This window comes from Erythranthe guttata, chromosome 1, assembly GCF_056151865.1.
Source record: "Erythranthe guttata isolate IM_541 chromosome 1, IM_541, whole genome shotgun sequence".
NCBI lineage: Eukaryota > Viridiplantae > Streptophyta > Magnoliopsida > Lamiales > Phrymaceae > Erythranthe > Erythranthe guttata.
Window position 1 is genome coordinate 9,702,445 of NC_142533.1, and position 26,624 is coordinate 9,729,068.

General features: G+C 31.5%; 2 protein-coding genes across 3 annotated transcripts; one reads left to right on the forward strand and one right to left on the reverse strand.

Annotated features, from left to right (window-relative positions):
* Positions 1-16,155: 16,155 nt before the first annotated feature.
* On the forward strand, positions 16,156-19,742 carry YSL1 (YELLOW STRIPE like 1). 2 transcript variants are annotated; one of them, XM_088819782.1, is made up of 9 exons: positions 16,156-16,373; positions 16,477-16,503; positions 16,607-16,999; positions 17,097-17,272; positions 17,484-17,578; positions 17,865-17,999; positions 18,083-18,272; positions 18,375-18,489; positions 18,663-19,742. In XM_088819782.1, the coding sequence occupies exons 3-9, from the start codon at positions 16,612-16,614 to the stop codon at positions 19,589-19,591; spliced, it is 2,028 nt and encodes a 675-aa protein (XP_088675908.1). In that variant the 5' UTR covers positions 16,156-16,373; positions 16,477-16,503; positions 16,607-16,611; the 3' UTR covers positions 19,592-19,742. The 2 variants fall into 2 exon arrangements, with proteins under 2 accessions (XP_088675908.1, XP_012833462.2); XM_012978008.2 differs by having other exon boundaries at positions 16,185-16,503.
* A 1,559-nt stretch (positions 19,743-21,301) lies between these two features.
* LOC105954334 (peptidyl-prolyl cis-trans isomerase FKBP43) lies at positions 21,302-25,421 on the reverse strand. The gene is made up of 13 exons (XM_012978009.2): positions 25,156-25,421; positions 24,812-24,885; positions 24,403-24,635; positions 24,059-24,195; positions 23,652-23,958; positions 23,381-23,563; positions 23,168-23,290; positions 22,736-23,074; positions 22,280-22,526; positions 22,098-22,182; positions 21,944-21,985; positions 21,785-21,833; positions 21,302-21,676 (listed from the first exon to the last, which is right to left on the reverse strand). The coding sequence occupies exons 1-13, from the start codon at positions 25,166-25,168 to the stop codon at positions 21,592-21,594; spliced, it is 1,917 nt and encodes a 638-aa protein (XP_012833463.2). The 5' UTR covers positions 25,169-25,421; the 3' UTR covers positions 21,302-21,591.
* Between the last annotated feature and the right edge of the window lie 1,203 nt (positions 25,422-26,624).

A 26,624-nucleotide genomic window follows, 5' to 3' on the forward strand; every position in this document is an offset into this window, starting at 1 on the left:
AAAATAATATTTAAAATAATGTCAATGAGATAAAAGTTGATAAAATTCGAAAATCATAATTAAAATAATATTTAGGAGACAAAAATATGATAAAAATCAAAAATATTATTTAGGTGCATTTTTTTTGATAAAAATGGAAAATAATATTTAAAATAATATTTAGGAGATAAAAAATTGATAAAAATTGAAAATAATATTTAGGAGACAAAAATCTGATAAAAATCGAAAATAATATTTAGGAGATAAAAATCTGATAAAACTCGAAACAATATTTAAAATAATATTTAAGAGATAAAAATTTGATAAAATTCGAAAATAATATTTAAAATAATATTTAGGAGATTAAAATTTGATAAAAATCGAAAATAATATATAAATAATATTTAGGAGATAGAAATCTGATAAAAATTGAAAATAATTTTTAGGAGATAAAAATATGCTAAAAATCAAAAATAATATTTACAATTATATTTAGGAGATATAAATTTGATAAAATTCTAAAATGATATTTAAAATAATATTTAGGAGAGAAATTTTTTATAAGAATCGAAAATAATGTTTTGGAGATGAAAATCTAAAATAATATTTAGGAGATAAAAATAAAAAATAATAAAGAAAATATACAAATATGATATTAGGGTTTCTTAGGGTTGCCCTAGCGTTTCTTTCTTTTATATACTAGTAATCTGACCCGTGCGATGCACGGGGTTTGAAAAAATTAATGCAGAATAAAAATTCAATTTTCAATGTTGTTTTCTACTTTCAAATTAAAACGTAAAAATCACTCGAACATAAAACAAATAGAAAATAAAATTAAATAAAATTAAATAAAACAAAGAATCACGTAGTAATGTAAATAACATAGGCTTTTATTCTATTATCTTTCATTGATACATTCTCCACTACAAATAAAACCAATAGAAACCACTACATTCATCTTGTACCACAACCTTTGTTTCTTGAGACGTGTAATATACTTAATAAGTTCATATATGTCCAACATTTCAATAAAGAACAGTTTGTTGAGGCATGCATTGATGCATATTTATTTATATCCACAAAACATAAATTGACCAAAAAACCTGATAAATCACATTCAGCGACTTCAAGTTTCTTGTGACCGATCGATTCTTTCAACATTGATAAACTATATGCCACTCTTTCTATTCCTCCATCGACATTAGATACTACACTGATCTACGTTTGTTAGACAATATTCATTTCTCACACACTAAAAATTCATTAGAGAAAGTTAATGTATAATGTGCTGCTCATGCCCATAATATATGAAAAGATTTTGTTTCAGTAGTGGAAAACTTACATTAATTATTCAGGTCACACATAATGAAAATAATACGAAATTTCTTGGATATATATAACAGAAAAAATCAAAGAAACAACGAAAAGAGAATTCATTTTCCAACAGATCCATCGAAAACTCACTAATGGAAGAAGTAGATCAAACTAGGGCTGGGACTTTGGGATCGGGATTCGGGATCCCGTCCCGTCCCGATTAGAATTTTACTATTTGGGATTAAAACTTCGGGAATTCGGGATTACGGGATTCGGGATCGGGATTCGGGAATTGGTTCAATCCCGATCGGGATATTTTAATCCCGAATTAGGAAAAAAGAAAAAAAAACTAATAAAAACACACACACACACACACACACACACACACACACACACACATATATATATATATATATATATATATATATATATATATATATATATATATATATTTGTCAAGGAGATGAGAAATAACAATATAATATATCGTTTCAACTTATTTTTAAATTTTTCAAATTTCATTTGTTCCAAGTTTTGTGGTAAAAATAAATAGTGCAATAATAATAGTATGTATATAATATATTCAAGTTGGTTTAATGTATAAAATAATACTAATGGAAAAAAAAACAATATTTCTTAGTTTTTAGGCAAAATATGGGATTCCCGATCCCAATCCCGAATTCCCGAAATATTTAGGGATACCGATATTACCGGGATTTAATATTATGGGACGGGATTGGGATTTAAAATTTCTATCCCGAATCCCGAAATCCCGATCCCGAAAATCCCGAATTCCCGAAATCCCGTCCCGAACTCACCCCTAGATCAAACCCAACATTAATGAATTATCTACTACCCCATTTCCACCTCCTTAAAAAATGTCAGCGCCATTGTTGTGAAGAAAGAAATGTAAATTTTAAAATGAATAATTTAAGCGCCATTGTTGTGAAGAAAGAAATGTAAATTTTAAAATGAATAATTTAAAGATGTGAACATATTTCAGAGAGAGAAAATGCAGCGAGACTCGATAGTAATTCTTAATAAAATTATCGATTTTTTTCCCAAAAAAACAATAATGCTATAACGTTGCTTCATGTTTGTGAAACTTGTAAGGAAAAAACATCGAAAATTTAAATGTCGACTATTTTTCAAAAAGCAATCCATGACTGAAAAAAACTGAGAATTAATAAAATAAAAACTTACCATATATAATACGTAAAAGTACCCTGGTAAAACCTGAAAAAATACGGCCAAGGATTCACAGCAGTCCCTGCAAAAGAACAAAACTCGGATTATGCAGATGGAGATTAAACAAAAACAAAAAAAACAAATTTAATAAAATAGGTAGACGTTTTTAACTCTGTTAAGAATATCAGCAAAGGGAAAAGCATAAATTATCAGAACAACACATAACATATACGGTTGGAGATGGTTGGTTTTTTGATAGAGATCAACATAAAGCTCAACAAATGATATATAGTTTTTTTTTTTTTTTTGTGGAAGCAACCATCTAATCCTGTGCCTTTTCAAAAAAATACTATTCAACAAATGATATCTAGGGTTTTTAGAGAAGCAGTCACCGCATTTTTTTCAAAAAGATATGATTTTCAGCCCTATTTTGGAGAATTCGTTAATCTAGGGCCGTATTATTTGGGATCGAATTACATCCGATCAATTAGGGAATGAAGAGGATGCGTAATCTTAAGAAGTGAGAGGAAAATACGCTGATTAAAGGCCCAACCAAAAATCCAGTATAATTGAATTTAATATGCCAAATAAACCCCATAAAATAATTTATTAAATAAATGACAATTGTACCCCGAAAATGAGCGGGAAAAAAAACCCTAGGGTTTGACCAGAGCAACCTTACTTTTATTAATAAGATAAGATTATATTCGTTTTAGGGATTATAATCTTAACTTTTATTTGTTTTAATATGAATAGTAAAAGAAATGTTACATTTAGTTTCATCAATATGAATAAAAACTTAAATTTAATTTTAATAAATTTGATTACAATATCTTATATATAAAAGAAAGAAACGCTAGGGCAACCCTAAGAAATTCTAATGTCATATTTGTAATTTTTTTATTATTTTCGATTTATCAAATTTATCTCCTAAATATTATTTTCGAATTTTTCAGATATATTATATCTCTTAAATATTTTTTTTCGATTTGTATCGGATTTTTATCTCCTAAATATTACTTTTGATTTTTATCAAAAACAATTCTCCTAAATATTATTTTAAATATTATTTTTGATTTTTATAAAATTTTTATGTTCTAAATATTATTTTAATTATTATTTTCGAATTTTATCAGTATCTCCTAAATTTAATTTTAAATATTAATTTCGATTTTTAGCAGATTTTTATCTCCTAAATATTATTTTTGATTTTTATCAAATTTGTATCTCCTAAATATCATTTTAAATATTATTTTCTAATTTTATCAAATTTATCTCCTAAATATTATTTTCAATATAGTTTTCGAGTTTTATAAAAAAATTATCTCCTAAATATATTTTTCGATTTTTATCAGATTTTTGTGTCATCTAAATATTATTTTCAATTTTTATCTTCTAAATATTATTTTAAATATTATTTTCGATTTTGATCAAACTTTTATCTCCTAAATATTATTTTAAATAATGTTTTTTATTTTATCAGATTTTTATCTCATAAATATTATTTTAAATAATATTTTTGATTTTTATTAGATTTTTATCTCCTAAATATTATTTTAAATCTTATTTTCGATTTTTATCATATTTTTATCTCATAAATATTATTTTAAATATTATTTTAGAATTTTATAAAATTTATATCTTCTAAATAATATTTTAAATATTGTTTTCGAATTTTATAAAAGAATTATCTCCTAAATATTATTTTCAATTCTTATCAGAATTTTGTCTCCTAAACATTATTTTCGATTTCTATCAATTTTTTATCTCCTAAATATTATTTGAAATATTGTTTTCGACTTTGATCAAATTTTTATCTCCTAAATATTATTTTAAATAATATTTTTGATTTTTTCATTTTTTATCTCCTAAATATTATTTTAATTATGATTTTCGTATTTTATCAACTTTTATCTCATTAACATTATTTTAAATATTATTTTTCATTTTTATCAAATTTTTATCTCTTGAATATTATTTTAAATATTATTTTCGATTTTTATCAGATTTTTATCTCCTAAATATTACTTTTCGATTTTTTATCAAATTTTTATCTCCTAAATATTATTTTCGATTTTTATCATATTTTTATCTCCTAAATATTATTTTCGATTATTCTCAACATGAATAGACAATTTAAAATTAAATTTTACTAAATTCGCTTAAATATAAATATGATAAAATAATGTAAATAATGGAGATAATATATTATTTTATTTAAATTATAAGGGATTTTATACAAGTTTAATGTATTAAAATATAACAATACAAACTTAATAAGAGTATTATATCTAACAAATGAATAATTTTATTATAGTTTACTATGGATATATTTTTAGGGAGTATTAGGTGTAATACTAGAGCACTTTTTATTTTGGCGCTATTTGACAAAAGCCCCTTAATGAAGTTTGGTAGAGTAATAAATCCAAATTTAAATATCATACTTGAGACAACCGCTTTTATTAAAAAAAAAAAAAGCCTTAAGATTGAGATTCTTAATGACAAAATTTATTAGAATTAAATGACAAGTCTGACTAAATATTTGCTTCACATATTTCATAAATTTCATTCCAAAAATGCCCCACACACATAAAAGATGAAATCTGCGTCAAGTAATATTTAAACTGCATTTATCATTTTTTATTTTGCATTAAACATTTTCATTTTTGCATCTAACATTTTTGTTATTAGTTTTTTTCGTAGAACATTTTTTTTTTTCCATTTTCGTATTTTTTTCCCTTTTTTTTTCCACATAATATTGAAAATCATGATTTTTATTTTTATGTTTTTCGGCCGTAGTCATCTATAGAAACCCGTAAGAAATCGTAGTAGTTCACAGTCACGTATAGACACTCATAGAAAACTGTAGTAATCCGTAGTCACATATTCTAAACCCTAACTCCGCCTTTGAACCATAGCCGCTAGACACCATAGACACCCATAGACAATCACATACTTCTGCAGACATGAAATCGAAAAATCTTAGATCCGTTCCACCAAACCCTAGGTCTCCTCCACCAAACTTTAGATCCGCAACATCAGCATCACCCACGCCGCTAAAGATGCCACAAACCCCACCCATGTTATCGTCGCCATCCCCACCCCCAACATCGCTGCGCCATCGGCACCATCCCCCAACACCGAGCGCCGCCGCTGAGCGAGCGCCATCTTCGTGCCCAACGCCGCGTCACCACCAGCACCTTTCCCCGAGCCGCCGCCGACATCGCCATCCCTCCCCCCATGCTGCCGCCTCCAGCGCCATAGTCGATTCCATCGTCATAGCCACCACCTTCCCTCAAGCCATGGAGTGAAGTGGTGGCGAGAAAGAGAGCTTGAGATCGAGAGAAATAAATCAAGCGAGAGAGATAGAGAGAGCTAAAGAGAGAAATATTATTATGTTTCTTATCTTTTTTATTTATTTTTTTGATTTGTTGACCACTCAACGTAATAATATTACTGTCGTTGATGGTAAAATTACCGTAAACACAATAATATTATTGTCAACCACATCAATATTAATTTTTTTTTTGCCTTTTCATTTTGTTTATTTGTTGACCGATTAACGTAATAATATTATGGTCTACTATTGTACTATTACTGTTAGCACGATAATATTATTGTGGTTGATGGTAATATTACTGTCATTACAGTAATATTAATGTGGTTTACCGTAATATAACAGTCAACCATATCAATATTATTATTTTTGGTTGTTTAATTATATTTGCCTTCGTTGAATGGTCAACATATTAATATAACTCTATTACACAATAATAGTGATTTTTTTTTGTGTGTTAATATTACTGTGGTGGAGAGTAACATAGCAATATTAACACACAATAGTGCTTTAATAATGAAAGGTCAAAACCCACTGCGCACAATAATGGATTGACTTCGCCATAATAGCTCTCTATTATAATTTGTATTTGATTATGTGTTCCCTTTGTCTTTTGGAGATATAGAGGTTGCTAATGATGAAACACAAAAATGGTCGCCTCAAAAAAACCAACCACCATAAATTGCAATTCAAACAATACATTCAAAGACACCAACATCAACTCAATCGGGATCAGCGGCGAGGCGTTTTGGATGAAGGAGATATACTAGGCGGCAGACTCTTTGGAGGAAATATGGAGAAAATTCATATCGTAAGACAAAGAAAATGAGAGAGATCGGTAGTTGCTAGGATTAAACATATAGTGAAAGGGTATTATAGAGATATTATAATATAATTTGCTAGAAAAAATACAAATGAATTTATTTCTAAAATAGGAAATAAAAAAAGATCTCTATTAATGACGCAAAGCAAATAAGGTGGTCTCTTCAATAATCGCTTTTAATTTAGGGAGAGTTAAATCTTGGTCCATTTTAGGGAATGAGTAATGAGGAGGTGGCATGTGTGCCCTATTATTTAGCGAGTGTTTATAGGAAATATGAGTAGATATGCTCTAAGGCTCTAGTTAATATGTTGGGACCAAGTTGGAAATATATTCAAGGGCTTATTTTATATACATCCTTGGTTACAAAATAAACTAGGGATAAACCCAAGTCAAAATCATCATTTGGCATATCCCCTTGGAGAGGCGAAAGTACTATACTACCCTTATATGCAATTTTCAGCTAAACTGCATTCAACATTTCTGGTCCGCATTTAGTATTTTTCGCTGATTTATTTATTTATTTATTATTATTATTTTTATTTTATTTTTAATTTTTTTAAATCAATATGTTTATTGTATTGAAAATAACTACATATAACTACATGTAACTTTAGTAAACTATATGGAACCAAAAAAAAACTTTAGTAATTTGGAGTTATATGGAACAAAAAAAAAAACTTTAGTAAACTATAGTAATTTGTAGTTATGTTCTTTTTTTCTTACCCTATATTTTAGCCGATCAATTATATGCACACACGAATACTGGCTTATACGAAAAAAATTCATAAACCCCAACAACAAAAATTTACAAATTTCAATATTTATATTATAAATCCCCTCAGAATCAATAAGATACACATCAAAAATATATATAACTAGTAATGTAACTAGTAATGTATAGTAATGTACAGTAATGTATACAGTCAGTTGAACATTGTAACTTGAAGCAAATGTAATTTTAACCAAAAAATTTGACACCTTTAAGGAGAGAATCAATGTCTTTCATTAAGCTGCAATTACAAAATCAAAACAAAAAAAATTATTTTAGTGCAAATCAACAAAAATTGAAGAAATATCAAAACACTCAAAACAACAAACACTAAGAGATCGAAAGATAGAGCGAGAGAGAGGCCATAGATGCGAATTTTAGACCAAACCGCCAATGACTCATCACCCCAAGCGCTTCCTGCCAAAACCCTAGTCACCGCTAACCACCCAAGGTTCCGCGCTCACAAATGAAAAAAATTATAGAAATAAATCTGACAATATAAAAATGAACGAAATTGCCATCAGAATATAGATCTCGACGAGGAATCCAACGGTGGGTATCCCGTCAAATTCCGACTGGCGAAACACAAATTACACCTCTGGCAAGACCCACCGTCTTTGAAATACGCGCCATGACGCAGAACGGAAGCACGGTAAATAATTAATTTCTACGAATTAATCCTATAGAACACGATAAGATTCGGAATCCACCGAAAAACTCTGGAATCCACCAGAAAAATAAAGAGAACTCTAAAGGTTTTATTAAAATTCGAAATTTGATGCCCAAAATAAATCCCTAAGACACCTATTTATACTAATCAACTAGAAATCCTAATTAAGCTAGGAAAATACTAAAAATAAAATTCTAATTAATCTAGGAAAATACTAAAACTAAAAAAAAATAGGAAAATAAAACAACTCCTAATCCTAATAGAACTCTTAAATTCTAATTAATCTAGGAAAATACTAAAACTAAAAAAAAATAGGAAAATAAAACAACTCCTAATCCTAATAGAACTCTTAAATTCCTTGTTCTCCATCAATCTCCTCTTCTTTGAAAGAGCTCGACCTCGAGCTTGTATCTGGATACAGCGGTTCGTCCTCACGAAATGCATACAAGTCCGAAACATTGAAGGTCTTCGAAATGCTCATATGTGAAGGAAGATCGATTACATAAGCATTATCATTAATGCGTTGCAACACCTTGAACGGTCCATATTTCTTCGGCTTAAAAAGACCACGGGGAAACGTTCCTTACGTAATGGTGTTTTTACGTAAGGAACGTTTCCCCGTGGTGTTTTTACCTTGAATGGCTAAAGAAGCGCATGATGTGCATGTTGAAGTTAAGGAGAGGTTGGAGCAGGTGAATGCTAAGTATAAGAAGGCAGCGGACATACATCGAAGAAGAAAAGTTTTCGACGAAGGTGATGAGGTAATGGTGTTTTTACGTAAGGAACGTTTCCCCGTGGTGTTTTAAGCCGAAGAAATATGGACCGTTCAAGGTGTTGCAACGCATTAATGATAATGCTTATGTGATCGATCTTCCTTCACATATGAGCATTTCGAAGACCTTCAATGTTTCGGACTTGTATGCATTTCGTGAGGACGAACCGCTGTATCCAGATACAAGCTCGAGGTCGAGCTCTTTCAAAGAAGAGGAGATTGATGGAGAACAAGGAATTTAAGAGTTCTATTAGGATTAGGAGTTGTTTTATTTTCCTATTTTTTTTAGTTTTAGTATTTTCCTAGATTAATTAGAATTTAAGAGTTCTATTAGGATTAGGAGTTGTTTTATTTTCCTATTTTTTTAGTTTTAGTATTTTCCTAGATTAATTAGAATTTTATTTTTAGTATTTTCCTTGCTTAATTAGGATTTCTAGTTGATTAGTATAAATAGGTGTCTTAGGGATTTATTTTGGGCATAGAATTTCGAATTTTAATAAAATATTTACAGTTTTCTCTATTTTTCTGGTGGATTCCAGAGTTTTCGGTGGATTTCGAATGTTATTTTGTTCTATAGGATTAATTCGTAGAAATTAATTCTTTACCGTGCTTCCGTTCTGCGTCACGCCGACAGAAAAACAATTGCAGAAATAGATCAAGCGCTCCAAACTGAATGAAATCACAACCAAAAGAAAGAGCTCGACGAGAGGAATCCAACGATAGTTAAACCACTGGGGAGAGTTATGACTCCGGGAAGCAACATCGCCGGTTAGAGATCTTGGGGGGCGGGATTTGGATCTGAGAGTTGAGAGAGGAAAATAGAGACCGGTATAAGTTGGCTAGAATTGAAAATTGATTTAAAAGGGTATTTTGAGTACTTCATGGTGGGCTAGGGATATGTCAAATTATTATCCAAATGAAAGAGGTTTGCACAATAGTGTAAATAGCACAGTGGTTAGTTATATATATTTTCGAAATGAGGAGTCACCAAAATAATATGTATCTGCAAATATTAACTATTTTTTTTCAGATGTCTGTTTAGTGTTTTACAATTCGTTGATTAGAACTATAATTATTTCGCAGTACCTCATGCTGAGGCTAAAACCCGAGGAAGTTTTCTTATGAATATTCCAATTTTCAAAATTCACATTTGCTATTATTAGAAGACCGAAATATCTTGAAAACATGTTTTGCACCATTGAATGTGGGCCAATGACAAATGGTTCCACTAAGACGTATAGTCAATTAGACAAACTATTTGAATGGATAGCAAAATTCCATGCTCCAAGTGGGGCCGGGAGAAAAAGGTATTCACGAAATTGGTTTTTCTAATATAGACCTCTCAAAGTAGAGAATGTACTTTTTACAAATTTTCTTCTTTCTCACAAAATTTGAAGTGAATTTTACGAAAGTCTTTCCTTTTAAAATTCTCTTACATCAATACGTATATTTTTTCTATTTTCTCAAACTCCATAAAAACATGAATACTTATTTAAGAATTAAGTTCTCTCCCATAAAAGCTTACATAGACAATTTAATTACCAACTAAAGCTCACATGTCCCACAACATTGGTCGATGTTGATTATAGGCGAGAGAGGCGGTCATCTAGAGCCCCGATTTTTGAAAAAAAAATTAGGGGCCCCTAAATATTTTATTTATACTCTTTATAGACTAGTATAGCTTTAAATATATTAGTAGGTAAAACAATTCAATTATTCATAACTGTGTTACTTGCATAGTTTAAATATTTGTTGGATATTTTATACTTATTCATTTAGATAATAACTAAATTATTTGACATAGTTTATATATTGTTTGTAAATTTTTATACTTATTCATGTGAATTAGAGCAATTGTTATGAGTTAGTATGAATTAGAGCAATTGTTATGAGTTAGTTACTGAGTTTATTTTTTCAATCAAATCTTTCTCTATTTCAATATTTTAATATATTTTTTTACGAACAATCTTGTGCATTTTGATAAAGGGACAGCTAGAAAGTATACCAAAATTTTCTCACTTCAATACCATCAAAATAAAAATTAGATAATAAATATGTAATGATATAAATACCCTTAATGAAAATAAATACCACAAAAACATATAAAATCTCTTTTTTTCTTTCTTCAACACCAAATACATCAAATTCCTCAAAACCCTTTTCCTTCTTCACAAACCCCTCAAACTCCTCCTTCTTCCTCCTCACAACAAACCCTCTATAAAATCTCAAAACCAAAGAAATCAAAACGTCACACAACTTGCAAAATGGAGTCAAATGACAACAAGATGGTAGTTTACGTCCAAAGAGAGCTCATTAAGGTATGTATCCATGTCATTTTTGAGCTTCAAAGTCGATTTTGATTTTTTTTTTTAAACTCGCCTACAGTTTTCGATACATACAGGTCAGATTTTTGGTCAATTTTCGACACCAACTTATCGAAAAATAATAAAATAAAATAAAAATAAAAATAATAAAAAACAAATCGACACATACATGTCGAAAAACCCATTTGCTTTAATTTTCTTTTTCTTTTTTTTTATTTTGCAGCAACAACAGTGATTTTTCGACATACATGTCGAAATCTCAAAATTTCGACATGTATGTGTCCAATTTCATTTTTTTTTAATATATTTTTCGACATATATTTTTAAAAATTGACAAAAAATCGACCTGCATGTGTCGAAAACTGTCGACGGGGTTCAAAAAAAGATTCAAAATCGATTTCGAAGCTAAAAGATAACATGGATACATACTTTAATGGGTTCTCCTTTCATATAAACTACCATTTTATTATCATGTGACTCTATTTTATAAGTTTTGTGAGGTTTTGATTTTCTTGAATTTTGAGATTTTTTGGAGTATTTGTAAGAAGATGAAGAAGAAGAGAGGGTTTGTGTTTGGGGGAGAAGAAGAAGGTTATATATATATATATATATATATATATATATATATATATATATATATATATATATATATATATATATATATATATATATATATATATATATATATATATATATATTATCTTTGATATTGGAATGAGGAAAAAAAATAATTTGTCTCCTAACTTCAACCAATTTCAATAATTTAAAGATATAATATTTCTATAGACTAAGCTCTGTTGAGGAGCTAAGTTCATAACTAGGCTATCTTCTTCTGAGAGCTTAGTTGACAATTAAGTTATCTCCATATTATACCTTTGGGTACGCCCCTCACTACAAACATGTAAACAAACATAGAGACATTATAGAACCAAATGCATATAAACTCTCAAAATAAGCTCTTTCACATACACAGACAAATATGGAGTCATGGACACATATAGAAACACACACGAGGTCTATAAGCAAGCTCTCGTTTGAGAAGCTCTCTAGCAAACATCTCTATCTATATTTTAATTTAAAACTAGTTGGAATGCAAATTCGTTTACTAGACTCTCTAATTGAGCTCTTGTTCTCTAATTAGGATCTCTCGTCTCTAACGAATTTATCAATTTTATGTTCTTCATTTGTAAGCTCTATATCAAAAATTTCGTTTGTTAATGTACTCTTTATATATCTAAGCTCTCTTTTAAATTTAAAGTACTTGAAATGCATATTTATTTTTTACATTGTTTTCAAAGTTTTGTATCTAAGATCTTAACTAAAACCACGTTAAATGTATATATATATATATATATATATATATATATATATATATTGAATTAACAAAAACGAAAAACAAGTTTAGTTTTGTAATTTTTAATAATATTGTAGAATTTTTTTTTTAATAATAGTGTAAAAACGATAGTACACCATAGAACAATATAGTACACCATAGTGTACTATAGTATTTTTAAAATCTGCTGAATTATTTAACGAAAAGAAGAAAAAAAATCGTAATTTTCAAAAAAAAATGTTATAAATAAGGAAAAAAAATTATTTATAATAATGTAAAAAATGCATAGTGAAAATTGAAAAAATAAACATGAGTGAAAGGGCATTTTTGGAATGAATTTAATAAAGGATGTGAAGCAAATGTTTAGTTGAACTTGTCATTTAGTTCTAATTAGTTTTGTCACTAGGGACCTATATCTTAAAACCCCTTACATAAATTAGTCTATGATATACGTGGTTAGTTAGCACTTGCGTTTACGAGTAGGCATTAATGGTACATTAGGATTGAAACCAAAAAAAATAAAAAAATCATTCGATTTCTTTAGCTCCAATTTGCAAATTATATTTAAGATTTCGAACTGTTTAGCTCCAAATCCCTACTGTTCCTCAAAATTTGAGCACGAAAACTTACAAAGATCTAATTGTTTCGTAACTCGAAACCCTTCATTTTTTAAACTTTCCGTGCTCAGAAACACGAAAACTTAACCAAAACTTGCATCTCAAACATGCAATTTTTATCTAAATCGTAAATAAATTGATATAAACAAACTAAACTAGTAAACATTACCAGAAATCGTGGCTCATAAGTACCGGACAGAATGCCAAGAGTTTGAAAGAATTTTGAATGTTTAAGGAATTTGAGGGAATTTCAAAATTTAAAAGATTGAAATAATTAAAAATCCTTTTGCAACTAGTTAAAATCCCCGTGCAATAAAAAAAAAAAAAAAAAAAAAAAAAAAAAAAAAAAACTACATATCTCATATATGACTGACTATACATGACTACATATGACTGTATATGACTACATATAACTGTATATATATGACTACACAGTTGATTCTCTCTAATTGGCGTGTTGTTACCCATTTTCTTCAACATCGACTTTTTTTGCTGCAACTTAACCTCCGAAAAACAGACTGGGTTCGAGAGGAGATAGATGAGTAGGGAGAAAGATACTTTAACCTCAGAATTCGGCGGCGGTGAAGGACTCTCTAACGAATTAGAAAGATATTATATAATCTGAAAGAAGAATTATCGAATTCAATGAATATAATTTGTGACAAACACGAGAAGTTGACAAACAAGGAGAATAAAGAATTAGTCACATCAACAAGATTAATCTCGGGGATCGGATGCTAATAAAGATTTGAGTAGTACAAATCTTGTTAACCAAAGTTCTTACCGGCCCTTAATATTTAGGTAGTGTTTGCAAAAAAATTTTGAAAGTGATTATAAGTTTTTTTTTGCCCATAATCTGTTTTCAGGTGTTTGCAAAATCAACTTTTGCTTTTACTTCTCTTAAAATAATCTGTTTTAAGCTATTTTTTTAAAAGCACCCATAACCCTGCTTTTTCCATTTAAGTTCAATTTCCGGAATATTTGCAAACACCCCCAACTTTTAGATATAAGCATTTAAAACTGACTTAACTCACAACCACTAACTTTTGCTTTTAAATAATCATTTGCAAACACGATCTTAGTGAATATAACTTAGGTGGTGTTTGCAAATGATTATTTAAAAGCAGAAGTTAGTGATTGTGAGTTAAGTCAGTTTTAAGTGCTTATTTCTAAAAGTTAGGGGTGTTTGCAAATATTCCGAAAATTGAACTTAAATAGAAAAAGCATAATTATGAGTGCTTTTAAAAAAATAGCTTAAAACATATTATTTTAAGAGAAGCAAAAGCAAAAGTTAATTTTGCAAACACCTGAAAGCAGATTATGAGCAAAAAAAAGCTCATAATCACTTTAAAAAAGCGTTTGCAATCACCACCTTAGAGTAGTAACCAATCAAGACTATAAATCAACTACATCCTATACAAAATTATCTTTTGTCCGTGCCATTCAATTGAGAAAAAAAAAGAATTTATTTTAGTTATTATGAGAGAAATAAGTAACTTTAGGGGATGTTTGGTCCATGAAAAATAATGTGTAAAAGATGAAAATATTAGGTAAAATAATTTTGTTATTTGCTTAGAATGTAAAATACGGTGTGAACTAATTTAGAGAAAAGAAAAAAAAATAAAGGGAAACTTTCACTTAGGGTTGGGACTAGGTTGGCTCGGCCGATTACCAACCTAAAAACCAACCCATCCAACAAGCTCAAATTTGAAAATCATTGTCCACCTAATCTTTATGGGTCGGTTGATGGTTGGCAACCGAATATTTGGTTGCGAAATAGGTCGGGTGATGATATACCTACCACCTAATTCACTTAAGACAAAAATTAATTTTTTGAGTAAAGTGTCACTCGCCATGATCATTTATAGTTAATAGCAATTCGACAAAAATATAATTCTGAAATTCAAACTACTTCTAAACATGCAAGTTCTCAAGTTCTTGTGGAAGATTTATGTTAACTTTTCTCCTTGTTGATTTTCTTTTTTAATTTAAAATCTTAACTATTTTGATAATTTCAATATCTACTGAAAAAAAAAAAAAAAAAAAAAAAAACACATTCTTTATTTAATATTTTTAATAAAATTTTATTAATATAGTTGGTTGACCGATAATTATCGGTCAATCAACTTTTGATAATATTAGAAGCCCTTAACCGACCCATTATAGATTGATTGGTCAAATATTTCAACCCGATCCAATGAATCGATTAAATTTTTATTATTCATTAAAGATATGGTCGGTAATATATCGATTGCTGGGTAAAAATCAACCCGATCTCGACCCTACTTCCAGTTATGATGATAGATATAAGATAGTAAAGAGGAGAGCTTATTCGTCAACGAAACACAACACGGGGAATCTATATGAACCCCTCCAACCGATAGAAACAAACATCAATCAATTCCTATTTTATTCTATTCTATTCTATTCTCCACTCATCATTTTCAACCTTTTTCATTAAGTAAGCTTCCAAAATGACCACAAGCCTACAAACTTTTCCAGCATAAATTCTCCATCATGCATGTGAACATCATCCATCTTCATTAACCAAAATTCCAAATCACTAATACCCAAATCAGAAAAAGAAAAATAATAATATTTATTTAATTGTTAATTTTGTTGAACATATAGGATTTCAAGTTTATCTAACTTCGATAAATTCATTTTAATTAGTATTTTACAATAAAATCCAAAGCCATACTTGTGAAGAAAGTGTTAGAAATTTGTAACAATTTGTAAATACATTTTGAAGGATAATTTTGTCATTTGACGTTCAAAAATCAGCTACCAGCCGCACATTCAGTGAGTGAGCCATGAAAAACCAGCTTTAACTAAATTTCATGGGGGTTTTTGCTACTTTATTTATTGTTGGGGTTTTTTGGCTATTTCAAGATTACACATGGGTACTTTTTACAATTTACTCCAATAAAGTTTGACTTACACATCATATTTACTTTTGATGACAAATAAATATTAAATGGATTTATTCATCGAATCCTTCAAATTATCATTTATTGTAGCAATTTTATATATCCCAATTTCTTGTAACATAGTACTTGGTAAATGGCTAATTAATAATTATTATGGTGTTATTTTATCATATATACACACACACAAATGTAAGCATGCCTAAGGATGAATATAAAAGAGAAAAACTAGAGGCTATCAGAATATTATAATTATTGAGATTGTAGGAAGCGATCCATAAAGCAGACAGCATTGCATATGCTCTGCACAACCTCCTCTGGTTTCTCATTTTTATTAAACTAATAATACAATATAGTCACTTGCTTCCACTGTTATTTTATTTATCATATTCCAAATACTATTCTACTTTCCTCCAATTGCAGCAAAGAGAAGAATATCAACAAGCTAAGGTCAGTTAAATATGGCAACTACTTAAGTTCTTCAATGTAATGTTTTTGTTGGTCTGAGTAATTATGTTCAAATTCTTCAAAAAATGAATTTTTATATATTCAGGAGGGATGAATAATGTCAAAAATGAATCGGAGGAGAAGAAGAAGAAGAAGGAGATTGAGAGAGAGGAAGAGTTAACAACAGTGCTTGATGGTGTTAACAATGATGATGAGGATTTAAAAAGAGTGCAGCCATGGAATAAACAGATCACGGTTCGTGGAGTAATTGCAAGTATATTAATTGGATCAATATTCAGTGTTATTGCAATGAAGTTGAATCTTACAACCGGGATAACTCCGAACCTGAATGCGTCGGCAGCTCTTCTTGCATACATATTCATTAAAGCATGGACTAAACTTCTTCACAAAATCGGAATGGTTTCGGCACCTTTCACTAAGCAGGAGAATACTATGATTCAAACATGTGTTGTTGCATGTTATAGTATTGCAGTTGGAGGTTCTTTTTTTGTTTTTTGTTTTTTTGGTGTATATTGAAATTTCAAAATGTGATTCATTTTAAATATTTAATTTGATTGAATTTTATTTCATTTCAGGAGGATTTGGATCTTATTTGTTGGGAATGAACATTAAAACATTTGAGCTGTCAGGTGGTCGGAGTACGGAGGGGAATACTCCGAGCAGTATTAAAGAGCCCGGGATTGGCTGGATGACTGGCTTCCTCTTTCTAGTCTGTTTCATCGGCCTTTTCGTTTTGATTCCTCTTCGTAAAGTAAGTTTATTTTATTTAATATTCAGGTTTACTAATTTTAGAAGAATGATCAACTTTCTCATTACAGAAAATATATATATAGTACTAGTAGCTAGACATTGCTAATTTATTCTGGTCCGTACTTAAATTCTTCAACTATGGGCTCTGAGCTAGGACCACTGCATTATACTTTTCGACTCGATTATTTATTTAATTTGTAACTGGTCCCCAGATCTTGATAATCGACTACAAGTTGACCTTCCCAAGTGGCATGGCAACTGCAGTTCTTATCAATGGTTTCCATACCAGAGGCGACAAAATGGCCAAGTAATTAATTATCTCTTTGCTTCCCTCCATTTTCATTTTTCTAATGTTGTCAGGCGAATACTATTATTTGTTTGGTAAATTAGGTACGATTTATTTGTATATAGTTATAATTGGACCTAATATAGTAATATTTAATGTTTCGGAAATCCAACAACTTTTTTGGGCCAACCCGCAGTTATGTTGGTTAATTGAGAAATTGGTAACCAAACGAGACCTTAACTGTCGAAATTTTGCATTTGTTTCGAAAACATGTACATGATAATAATAATAATAATCAATTTTGAAGGAAGCAAGTGAGGGGTTTCATAAAGTCCTTCTCTATGAGTTTCCTATGGGGATTTTTCCAGTGGTTTTACACTGCAAAAGAGCAATGTGGTTTCTCTCAGTTTCCCACTTTCGGACTGCAAGCAAGGAAGCAAACGTACGTACGAACCGAACCGAACCTCCCATTCGGACTGAAATATATTTGTTGGCTAATGAATAATAATTATTTTGTGGGTGCAGATTTTATTTTGATTTTAGCTTGACATATGTGGGGACTGGAATGATATGCTCACACATAGTGAACTTGTCATTGCTACTTGGAGCAGTGCTTTCATATGGTATGATGTGGCCATTAATCACAAAGCTTAAAGGAGATTGGTTCCCTTCTGATATGCCTGAGAGCAGTATGAAGAGTCTTAATGGCTACAGGGTACGTGCGTGCCTGCGTATCTGTTTCGTTTTCCCTTTTCTTTTATTTCAAAATTTATTTGATTTGATTTCATTTCATTTCCTTCTCGTTGGCAAACGGCAGGTATTTATCTCCATTGCCCTCCTTCTTGGTGACGGGCTCTACAATTTCGTTAAGATATTACGCATCACAATCGTTAATGTCCACACCAGGTTTAACACCAAAAATCTCAACTCAGGTAATAATTGCACAATGTATTTATCAGAGGTATAGGGTTCAAGTCCCGTCGCTCCCCTTCTTCCCCAAATCTTTAAAAAAATAAAAAAAAATTGGTATGTATACATCTAAGAAGAAATAAAAAAAAATAGGTATGTATACATCTAAGAAGAATAAATTTTGTGACAATAACAGCCAGAGGAGCAAATGAGGAGAAAGGCCTAACTGATGTTAGACAAGATGAGGTTTTCGTAAGAGAAAGTATCCCAATGTGGATAGGGGCCGTTGGTTACGTAACCCTAGCCATTTTATCAGTTATAGCAATTCCGTTCATATTTCCAGAGCTCAAGTGGTACTTTATTCTCACCGCATACATTTTCGCTCCGTCTTTGGCGTTTTGCAACGCGTACGGAGCTGGATTGACTGATATAAACATGGCTTACAACTACGGCAAAGTCGGACTATTCACAATCGCTGCAATGTCCGGCAAAGAGAATGGGGTGATAGCTGCAATGGCTGCTTGCGGTCTGTTCAAATCGATAATAAACGTTTCTTGCATTCTCATGCAAGACTTCAAAACGGGGCATCTAACTTTGACATCACCAAAAGTAATGTTGCTTAGCCAGGCAATTGGTACTGCTCTGGGGTGTATAGTTTCGCCTTTGAGCTTCTTTCTCTTCTACAAAGCGTTTGATATCGGGAATCCAGATGGAGAATTCAAGGCACCTTATGCTATAATATACAGAAACTTGGCAATAATTGGGGTGCAAGGATTTTCTGCTCTGCCACAGCACTGCCTGCAGCTATGCTACGGATTCTTTGCATTTGCAATAGGGGTTAATTTAGTGAAAGATATATCAGCAAAGAGAATAGGGAAATGGATGCCGCTTCCAACGGCAATGGCTGTGCCGTTTCTGATTGGAGGGTATTTTGCAATTGATATGTGCGTAGGGACAGCTGTCGTGTTTGTGTGGCACAAAATAAACTCTAACAAGGCAGAGCTAATGGTTCCTGCAGTAGCTTCTGGTTTGATATGTGGAGAAGGTATTTGGACACTTCCTGCTTCTGTTTTGGCACTTGCTAGAATCACTCCACCAATCTGCATGAATTTCTTGCCAGCCTAATAATGCATCATGGGGTCCTTTTTTTTTTTTTTTTCTTTTTTTTAATAGATAAAATCTGTGTGTCAAGTAATTGTTATAGATTGTTATAGTGCATGATGGAAATTTCTATGTAATAGTTCCTAACTAGAATAATAAAGAGAATAATTAATCATGCAATAGCCTTCTCTAGTACCTTCTTCTATCTTGACCAAACATCATATTTACTTTGTGATTGGTGCTATTTTGAGTGCTTTCTGAAAAATATATGTATTTTACGAAAATCATCAAATACCTCTCATAAAGTAACCAAAACCTCAAATACAAATACCTCAGTGTGTTAAAAATCAAAATGACTCCCCTTAAATAAAAATCCTCAGCGCTAGGTGGAAAACTCTTCGATCTATTTCTCAATCAATGTGTTAGAAAGTTAAAATGACTCTGCCTTAAATAAAAATCCAAACATAAATTTCACTAGTTTAGTTTAATCCTTACTTCACAGTCTATTAACATATCATTGTTAGTGTTAGGTAGGGGTGGTAAACGAGCCGAGCCGGCTCGAGAAAGGCTCCAACTCGAGCTCGGGTTTTTCGAACTCGAGCTCGGGTTTTTCGAACTCGAGCCCAAATTTAGTTGTTCGACAGCTCGCGAGCTGCCTTTTTTTTTTTTTGGTAATTTATATATATATATATATATATATATATATATATATATATATATATATATATATATATATATATATATATATATATATATATATATATATATATATATATATATATATAGTATTTAAATAGAAACAAAATTTATATTACTTAGATAATTCATAATAATATAAAATATTATAATAATAATATAAATTTTTTACAAAATATATAACTAGAGTTCATTATTTATTTTATAATTTTTTTATTTTCCTATAACTAATATTTAATAAAAAAAAATTAAACAATAAAAAAAATAATAAAAAAAAAAACACTAAATGAGCCCGAGCTCGAGCCAAAAAAAAATAACTCAATGAGCTCGAGTTCGGCAACATGAACTCGAGCTCGAACTCGAGCCGGCTAAAACAGCCAAGCTCGGCTCGTTCACACCCCTAGTGGCAGGAACGCATGTCTAGTGGCGGAGCCATATAAAAAATGAGTGGGCTACGTAGGGAGTTCGCTCCCTAGAATACTTTTTAGGGTATTGTCATAAATAAACAGAAAATAAGTAAAAAAATTATTTTATTTTTTGCATTAACGAGAATTTCATGATTTGAATGGGTATTCAATAATAAAATCTAGCCTTTATATGCATAGTCCTAAATAGACATCATTGGATATTTAATCAAGAAAATTCCTACCCAATTTTTGTGAAGTTATAGAATTCGAGACTGATTTTCCAAGGCTCAATCAAGGTTCAAAAGATAATAACAAAAATTGCAAGCACTGATTTTGAAAGGCGGTCAAAATCATTTTCGTAATAGTAACATATTCTACAGTTGGCTTCAAAGGTCCTGTAGTGAATTCTAGAGTCGAAGATAGTGTGATCCAGCATAAAAACCTCTAAATTCGATCACAGTACTCGTGAATCAAATGACTCAAAACTACCCAGTTCCCATGAAGATTCCCTCGCAAATACTCGAAATTCTCCATCCTTTATAGATTTTACTTAATTTTTTAACAAAAACAACCATCGTCATTGAATCTTAGAAAAAATGATAAAGTTCCATCTTTCATCTACTCATGGAACTCAACAATGGCGAATTTTGCCACATCAGCAGGCTAATAGAAATGCAGTGTCAATCGCATGAACCTTTGTACAGAGGCATTGATAGCATTTTACAGATATCCAAGTTCCATATATACTTGCACGATTGAAATCTTTGGATCATCAAAGCCAAAAACAAAAACAAAAAAACAAAAAAAACAAACAGAGGCTCCGCTTCTATATTTTTAGCTGGACCATAAAGCTTCAGACCCCATTTCTTCCGGGACAACCAAAAGTTTGAAGGAAAGAGGAAAAAATTAAACCAGAAGAGGTTATTTACGGACACTAACCAACTCAATATCGTACACAAGCCACGAGTTAGGCGGAATATTTTCTCCCATTCTATAATCCCCAAAACTGCAACACAAAATACGAAAAAAAACCTTAAAGTAAGACGAGCCCAAATGTGGAAAAAAAAAAACGTTTTTGGACAAAGGAGCCTATTTTGCAAGATTTAAAACATACCCCAAAGACGGCGGGATTATCAGCCTCCTTTTATCACCAACACGCATACCTGAGCAAATCATTTTTTTTCCAAATAAAAAATTGTGTCGATAAAAATGGCATTGGTTTGCAAAATACGACAATGAAAACTAGCAAGTATTGGTTTAAAGAAGTAGGTACCGTCAATGCCAAAATTCCATCCATCAATAAATTCTTCATTACCTGTATGGAATAATAATGATGATGATAAGTTAATATATGAATAAAGATCATTTTGAATTTTTCAACTTCCCTTTCCAAATGAACATCAGGTAAAAGATACTAGAATTGGTACCTAATCGAAACTTGAAAGGCCTTTTATCATATGAGTCAAAAACAAACCCACTCTCCTTCACCATGCCAGTGTAATAAAATTTGACCTGATCAAAGATTCATTTACACAACAGTATTACACCAAATGGTAAAAATAAATACATTGATATATATATATGTTTGACGAAGGTAATATAAATATACCTTTTTACCAGGTGTAGCTACTTTTCCCTTACGTGATCCACTTGCCAACTCTTCAATAATCAAGCCATTTGATAAGGTCCTCTTTTGAATCGACACTGCATTTGTTGTCTGTTCATCATTTTTCGAGGGTGTGGTGGTCTCTTCGTTATCGGTCATCTTAGTCACATTCGTGTTCGAGTCCCTCCGGGTTTGACTTTTCTTCCTCTTTTTCTTCGCCATCTTCGCAGATTGACTTGTGCCGCCATTGCTGCAAGAATCAAATTTTCTTAGTCATCTTCTTAGTTTTGATCTTCATTTAGAATGACAATCGGCAAAATAAGCCACGGTTCACTAGTCATCTTCACTTTCAAAAAATTTAAACTTAAATACAGAATAAGAATAAATAATATCCTAATTCCTAACACGAGGAATGAATATTGAGAAGTGGAAAAAAGAGAAGACAAGATAAATACTAACTCATCAATCCGTTGTTCCTGATATTCTTCATTTGGTGCTGCTGGCTGATCCTTGATGATGATGTCAGCATGTAGAACACCTTGGTCAAGTTTATCATCTTTCGGTATATCAGGACATTCTGCAGAGGTTTCTTCTAAGCTACGCTGTTCCTCAGATTCAACATTTATTATCGGAACATCTTTTTGTATCACACTGTCAGCAGGTTGCACTAAACCCTGGTCTTGTTTATTATCATTTTCAGGAATATCCTGACATTTCTCGTCAAGTCCTTGTGTGCCTTCTACCACATTCCTTTTCTTCCTTGATTTTTGACCATCCACAGAATTTGTACCAATTTCCCTGATTGAGCATGTAATACTTACAAATTGAATACTACTCGTAAAGGTTACTGATAATAATTGATACATGAATTAGATAGTTTAACACCCTTACACATCACTGGAGACTTCGAATTGATGCTCTTTCTCAGTGGAATCCTCGTAACCTGTCTGAACTTGGCAGGTCTCGTCTGATGGTCGTTTTCTTTTGTTTTTTGGTATTTCACAGATCTCAAACCTTAGTGAGACAGCAAATGAATAAATGGGCAAATTAGATCATGTAAAAGTTGCTGAGTGTATTATAAAACATTTATCAGATGATACTCACAGATCAGGGGATTGCATCTCATCGTCCATAAGCGAATTCTGGTTCATGGTGGGGTCCATTACATCGTTTCCAAGAGTAGCTTCGCCAGTTAAGACCTCCTCATTTGAAACAATATTTTCCTCTCGAGTATCCACTTCCTTGGCCTCAACCCATTCTTCTTCATCCAATGGTATCTTTGTCCCTCTATATAAATATATAAAATCAAGAAAATAAGACCCCATGTAACATGTAAAAACGAATGCAGACACTCAAATAGTATATCGATAATTACCTTTCGAGATTGTCATTGATATCTAAAGGATCAACCTTCTGATTTGATTCAGTACCGCATGCACCATCAACGTTTGCCTCATCCCCCGTTTCTACAATTATCTTAGCAAAATCTTCTTCAGAATCAAGTAGACTTGCCTTCACAGCTCCTTTACTATATGAAGATAAAATGTAGGCATCGGCATCTTCATCTTCATCTTCATCTTCATCTTCATCTTCTGAATTAGCTTCATTATCTGAGTCAATAAATGGCCATTTCTTCTTAACTTGTTCACCATTACCCTTTCTGCGCTTCGACTCATCTATTCCTTTAAGTCCAAAAAATAAAACCAAATTTCACTTAACCATTTAAATACGGAACGAGTATCCATTTCAAAGAACAGATAAGCAAGCATCTAAAACATATACTTTTGCCATGAGAATTTGGAGAAACTTGTGTCCCATCGTCATCAATAAAACTGTCCTCATATTTATCATCACCATCATCGCTATTGTAATTAGATCCATCTGTCTCAGAGTTTTCAATATCCACACCATACGATTCTCTGTTGGTTCAGAGTGAAGGAAGCCGAGAATTCCCAACATGTAAACCAAATAAAATTTTGACAATAGAAAAAGTAACATTTTCTCACACAAGGCATTTAAATCTACAAGATTATTTGCATTTTGAGCTAAAAATTTAAAAACAATACAACACACACTAAATATGATTTTGTTAGAATTGAAGGTAAAAGAACATGCAAAAAGGATACGTATCACTCTGCACATTTGAGCGTTGACTTTGAAGGACATAATAACCGCTGAGGTAAACGCTTCGAGGACCAATAACAGAGAAAACAACATCATCTGCCTCATCAAACTCCAAACCTACGTTGAGTGTCTCCATTTTGTTTGGCAGCAACGAACACAGTAAGATTGGAGTTGTGTTTCCCACATTACACTGAACAATAGTTTTCTTTGCAGCTCCACTACTTCCAAGACTCGCCTAAACAATCATTCCACCATCATCAACAATATCAAATTAAATACCAACGCAATATCAAATTTATGGCCAGAATACAAAAGCATGAATCAAGGTACGCATTTAACACCGCCTCATTCAAAATGCATATGCAAACAAGAGTTTGAAATTGATATGTTATTCCAAAAATTGATTAATACCAGCGAAATTCGAAGCCTTCCCCTAGCTTTTTCACATGAATGAGTGACTGGCTTTCCCGGTTTTACCTCTATCCCTGAAACACAAATCAAAACAAAATATAAATTAAAAGGAAGAAAAAAAACACATTCACACACTAAAACTCAATTCCTCGGTTCTGTAAACAATTTAAAAACATAGGAAACACATCTCTCTGTTGAAAACAAATAATCGAGTTTTCAGAAACATATTCACAGACAACTCAATCATTTTCAAACTACACTGCGGACACTCATAAACACACACACACACACACACACACACACACACGCAGTGAAAGAGGTGCAGGCGGTAGGAGAAGGCTAACCCCAGAAAGCCATTATCGCAGGTAGAGACTGTCGAAACAGCAATACTAGAGTAAATACATACAGCTACTTTGTTTATATCACTGATCCTTCTCTCTCTTTAAACCCTAGTTTGTGTGTGCCTGTGCGCGAGAGAGAGAGAGAGAGAGAGAGAGAGAGTGTGATTCGTGATTCGTGATTCGATGATATTCTTAAACCCCCAATGGTTTTATACATTGGCTTAACACACGCGGTTAATGAGTCATCAACATATATTAAAGATAATGACGTAATTGATTTGGTTTCCTTGTAAATAAATACTGAAATGCTTTTTTGAGAGGGCTTTTTCCCGGCCTATGAAATATTTCATTTATTTTTAAATTCAAAACACACTCCTAAACTCTCTAAAACTCTCTGCATTCCATCGGCACGTACACCACGTCGATTAGAGGTAAATTTTAACAAGTTTACATAAATAATAAATTAGTCTATGATATACATGTGGTTCGTTAGCAATTACGTTTACGAGTAGGCATTAATGGTACATTAGGATTGAAACCAAAAGAAATAAAAAATCATTCGATTTCTTTAGCTCGAATTTGCAAATTTTATTTAAGATTTCGAATTGTTTAGCTCCAAATCCCTACTGTTTCTCAATTTTTTTGAAGAACTCGAGCACCAAGATCTAATTGTTTCGTAGCTCGAAACCCTTCATTTTTTAAACTTCCCTTGCTCATAACACGAAAACTTACTAAACTAAAACTTGCATCTCAAACATGCATTTGTTATCTAAATCGTAAATAAATTGATAAAAACAAACTAAACTAGTAAACATTACCATAAATCGTGGCTCGTAAGTGCCGGATGGAATGCCGAGAGTTTGAAAGAATTGTGAATGTTCAAGGAATTTGAGGGAATTTTGAAATTTAAAAGAGTGAAATAATTAAAATCCTTCTGCTGCTAGTTAAAATCCCTCTGAAATAAGTGTTTCAGTTCCGTCATGAGTGAGTTTGATGTCCATTTTGGTAAAATAAATAAAAGATGGAGTGGACGAATTCGCAAATAAGTGGCATCCTATGAGTTTGGGATTTGCTTTTTACCGTTTGAAAATTGCTATTTACCGTTCAAAGACACTCTCTCTCTCTCTCTCTAAAAAAATTCGCTCTCAAGACGATTTCATCACAAATCATACTTATTGGTGTGATATACGAACATAAATGAGTTCATCGGATGAAGATCTGGATAGCGGACACAACGAGGTAAAAATTCCGTCTTTTCGATCGAAAAAAATGGGCTAAACGTTTAAAAGCCCAACTCGGGCGCCCGGAGGTGCAGTGCACGCCCATGTTGGGCGTGCAGTTGGCTCTTGCACGCCCAACATGGGCGTGCACTGCACCTTCGGGCGCCCGAGTTGGGCTTTTGGCTTTGAAACTTTTTTTTTTTTTTTTTTTTTTCAATTTTTTTACGCTTTTTTCAGGACGATACGTCTACA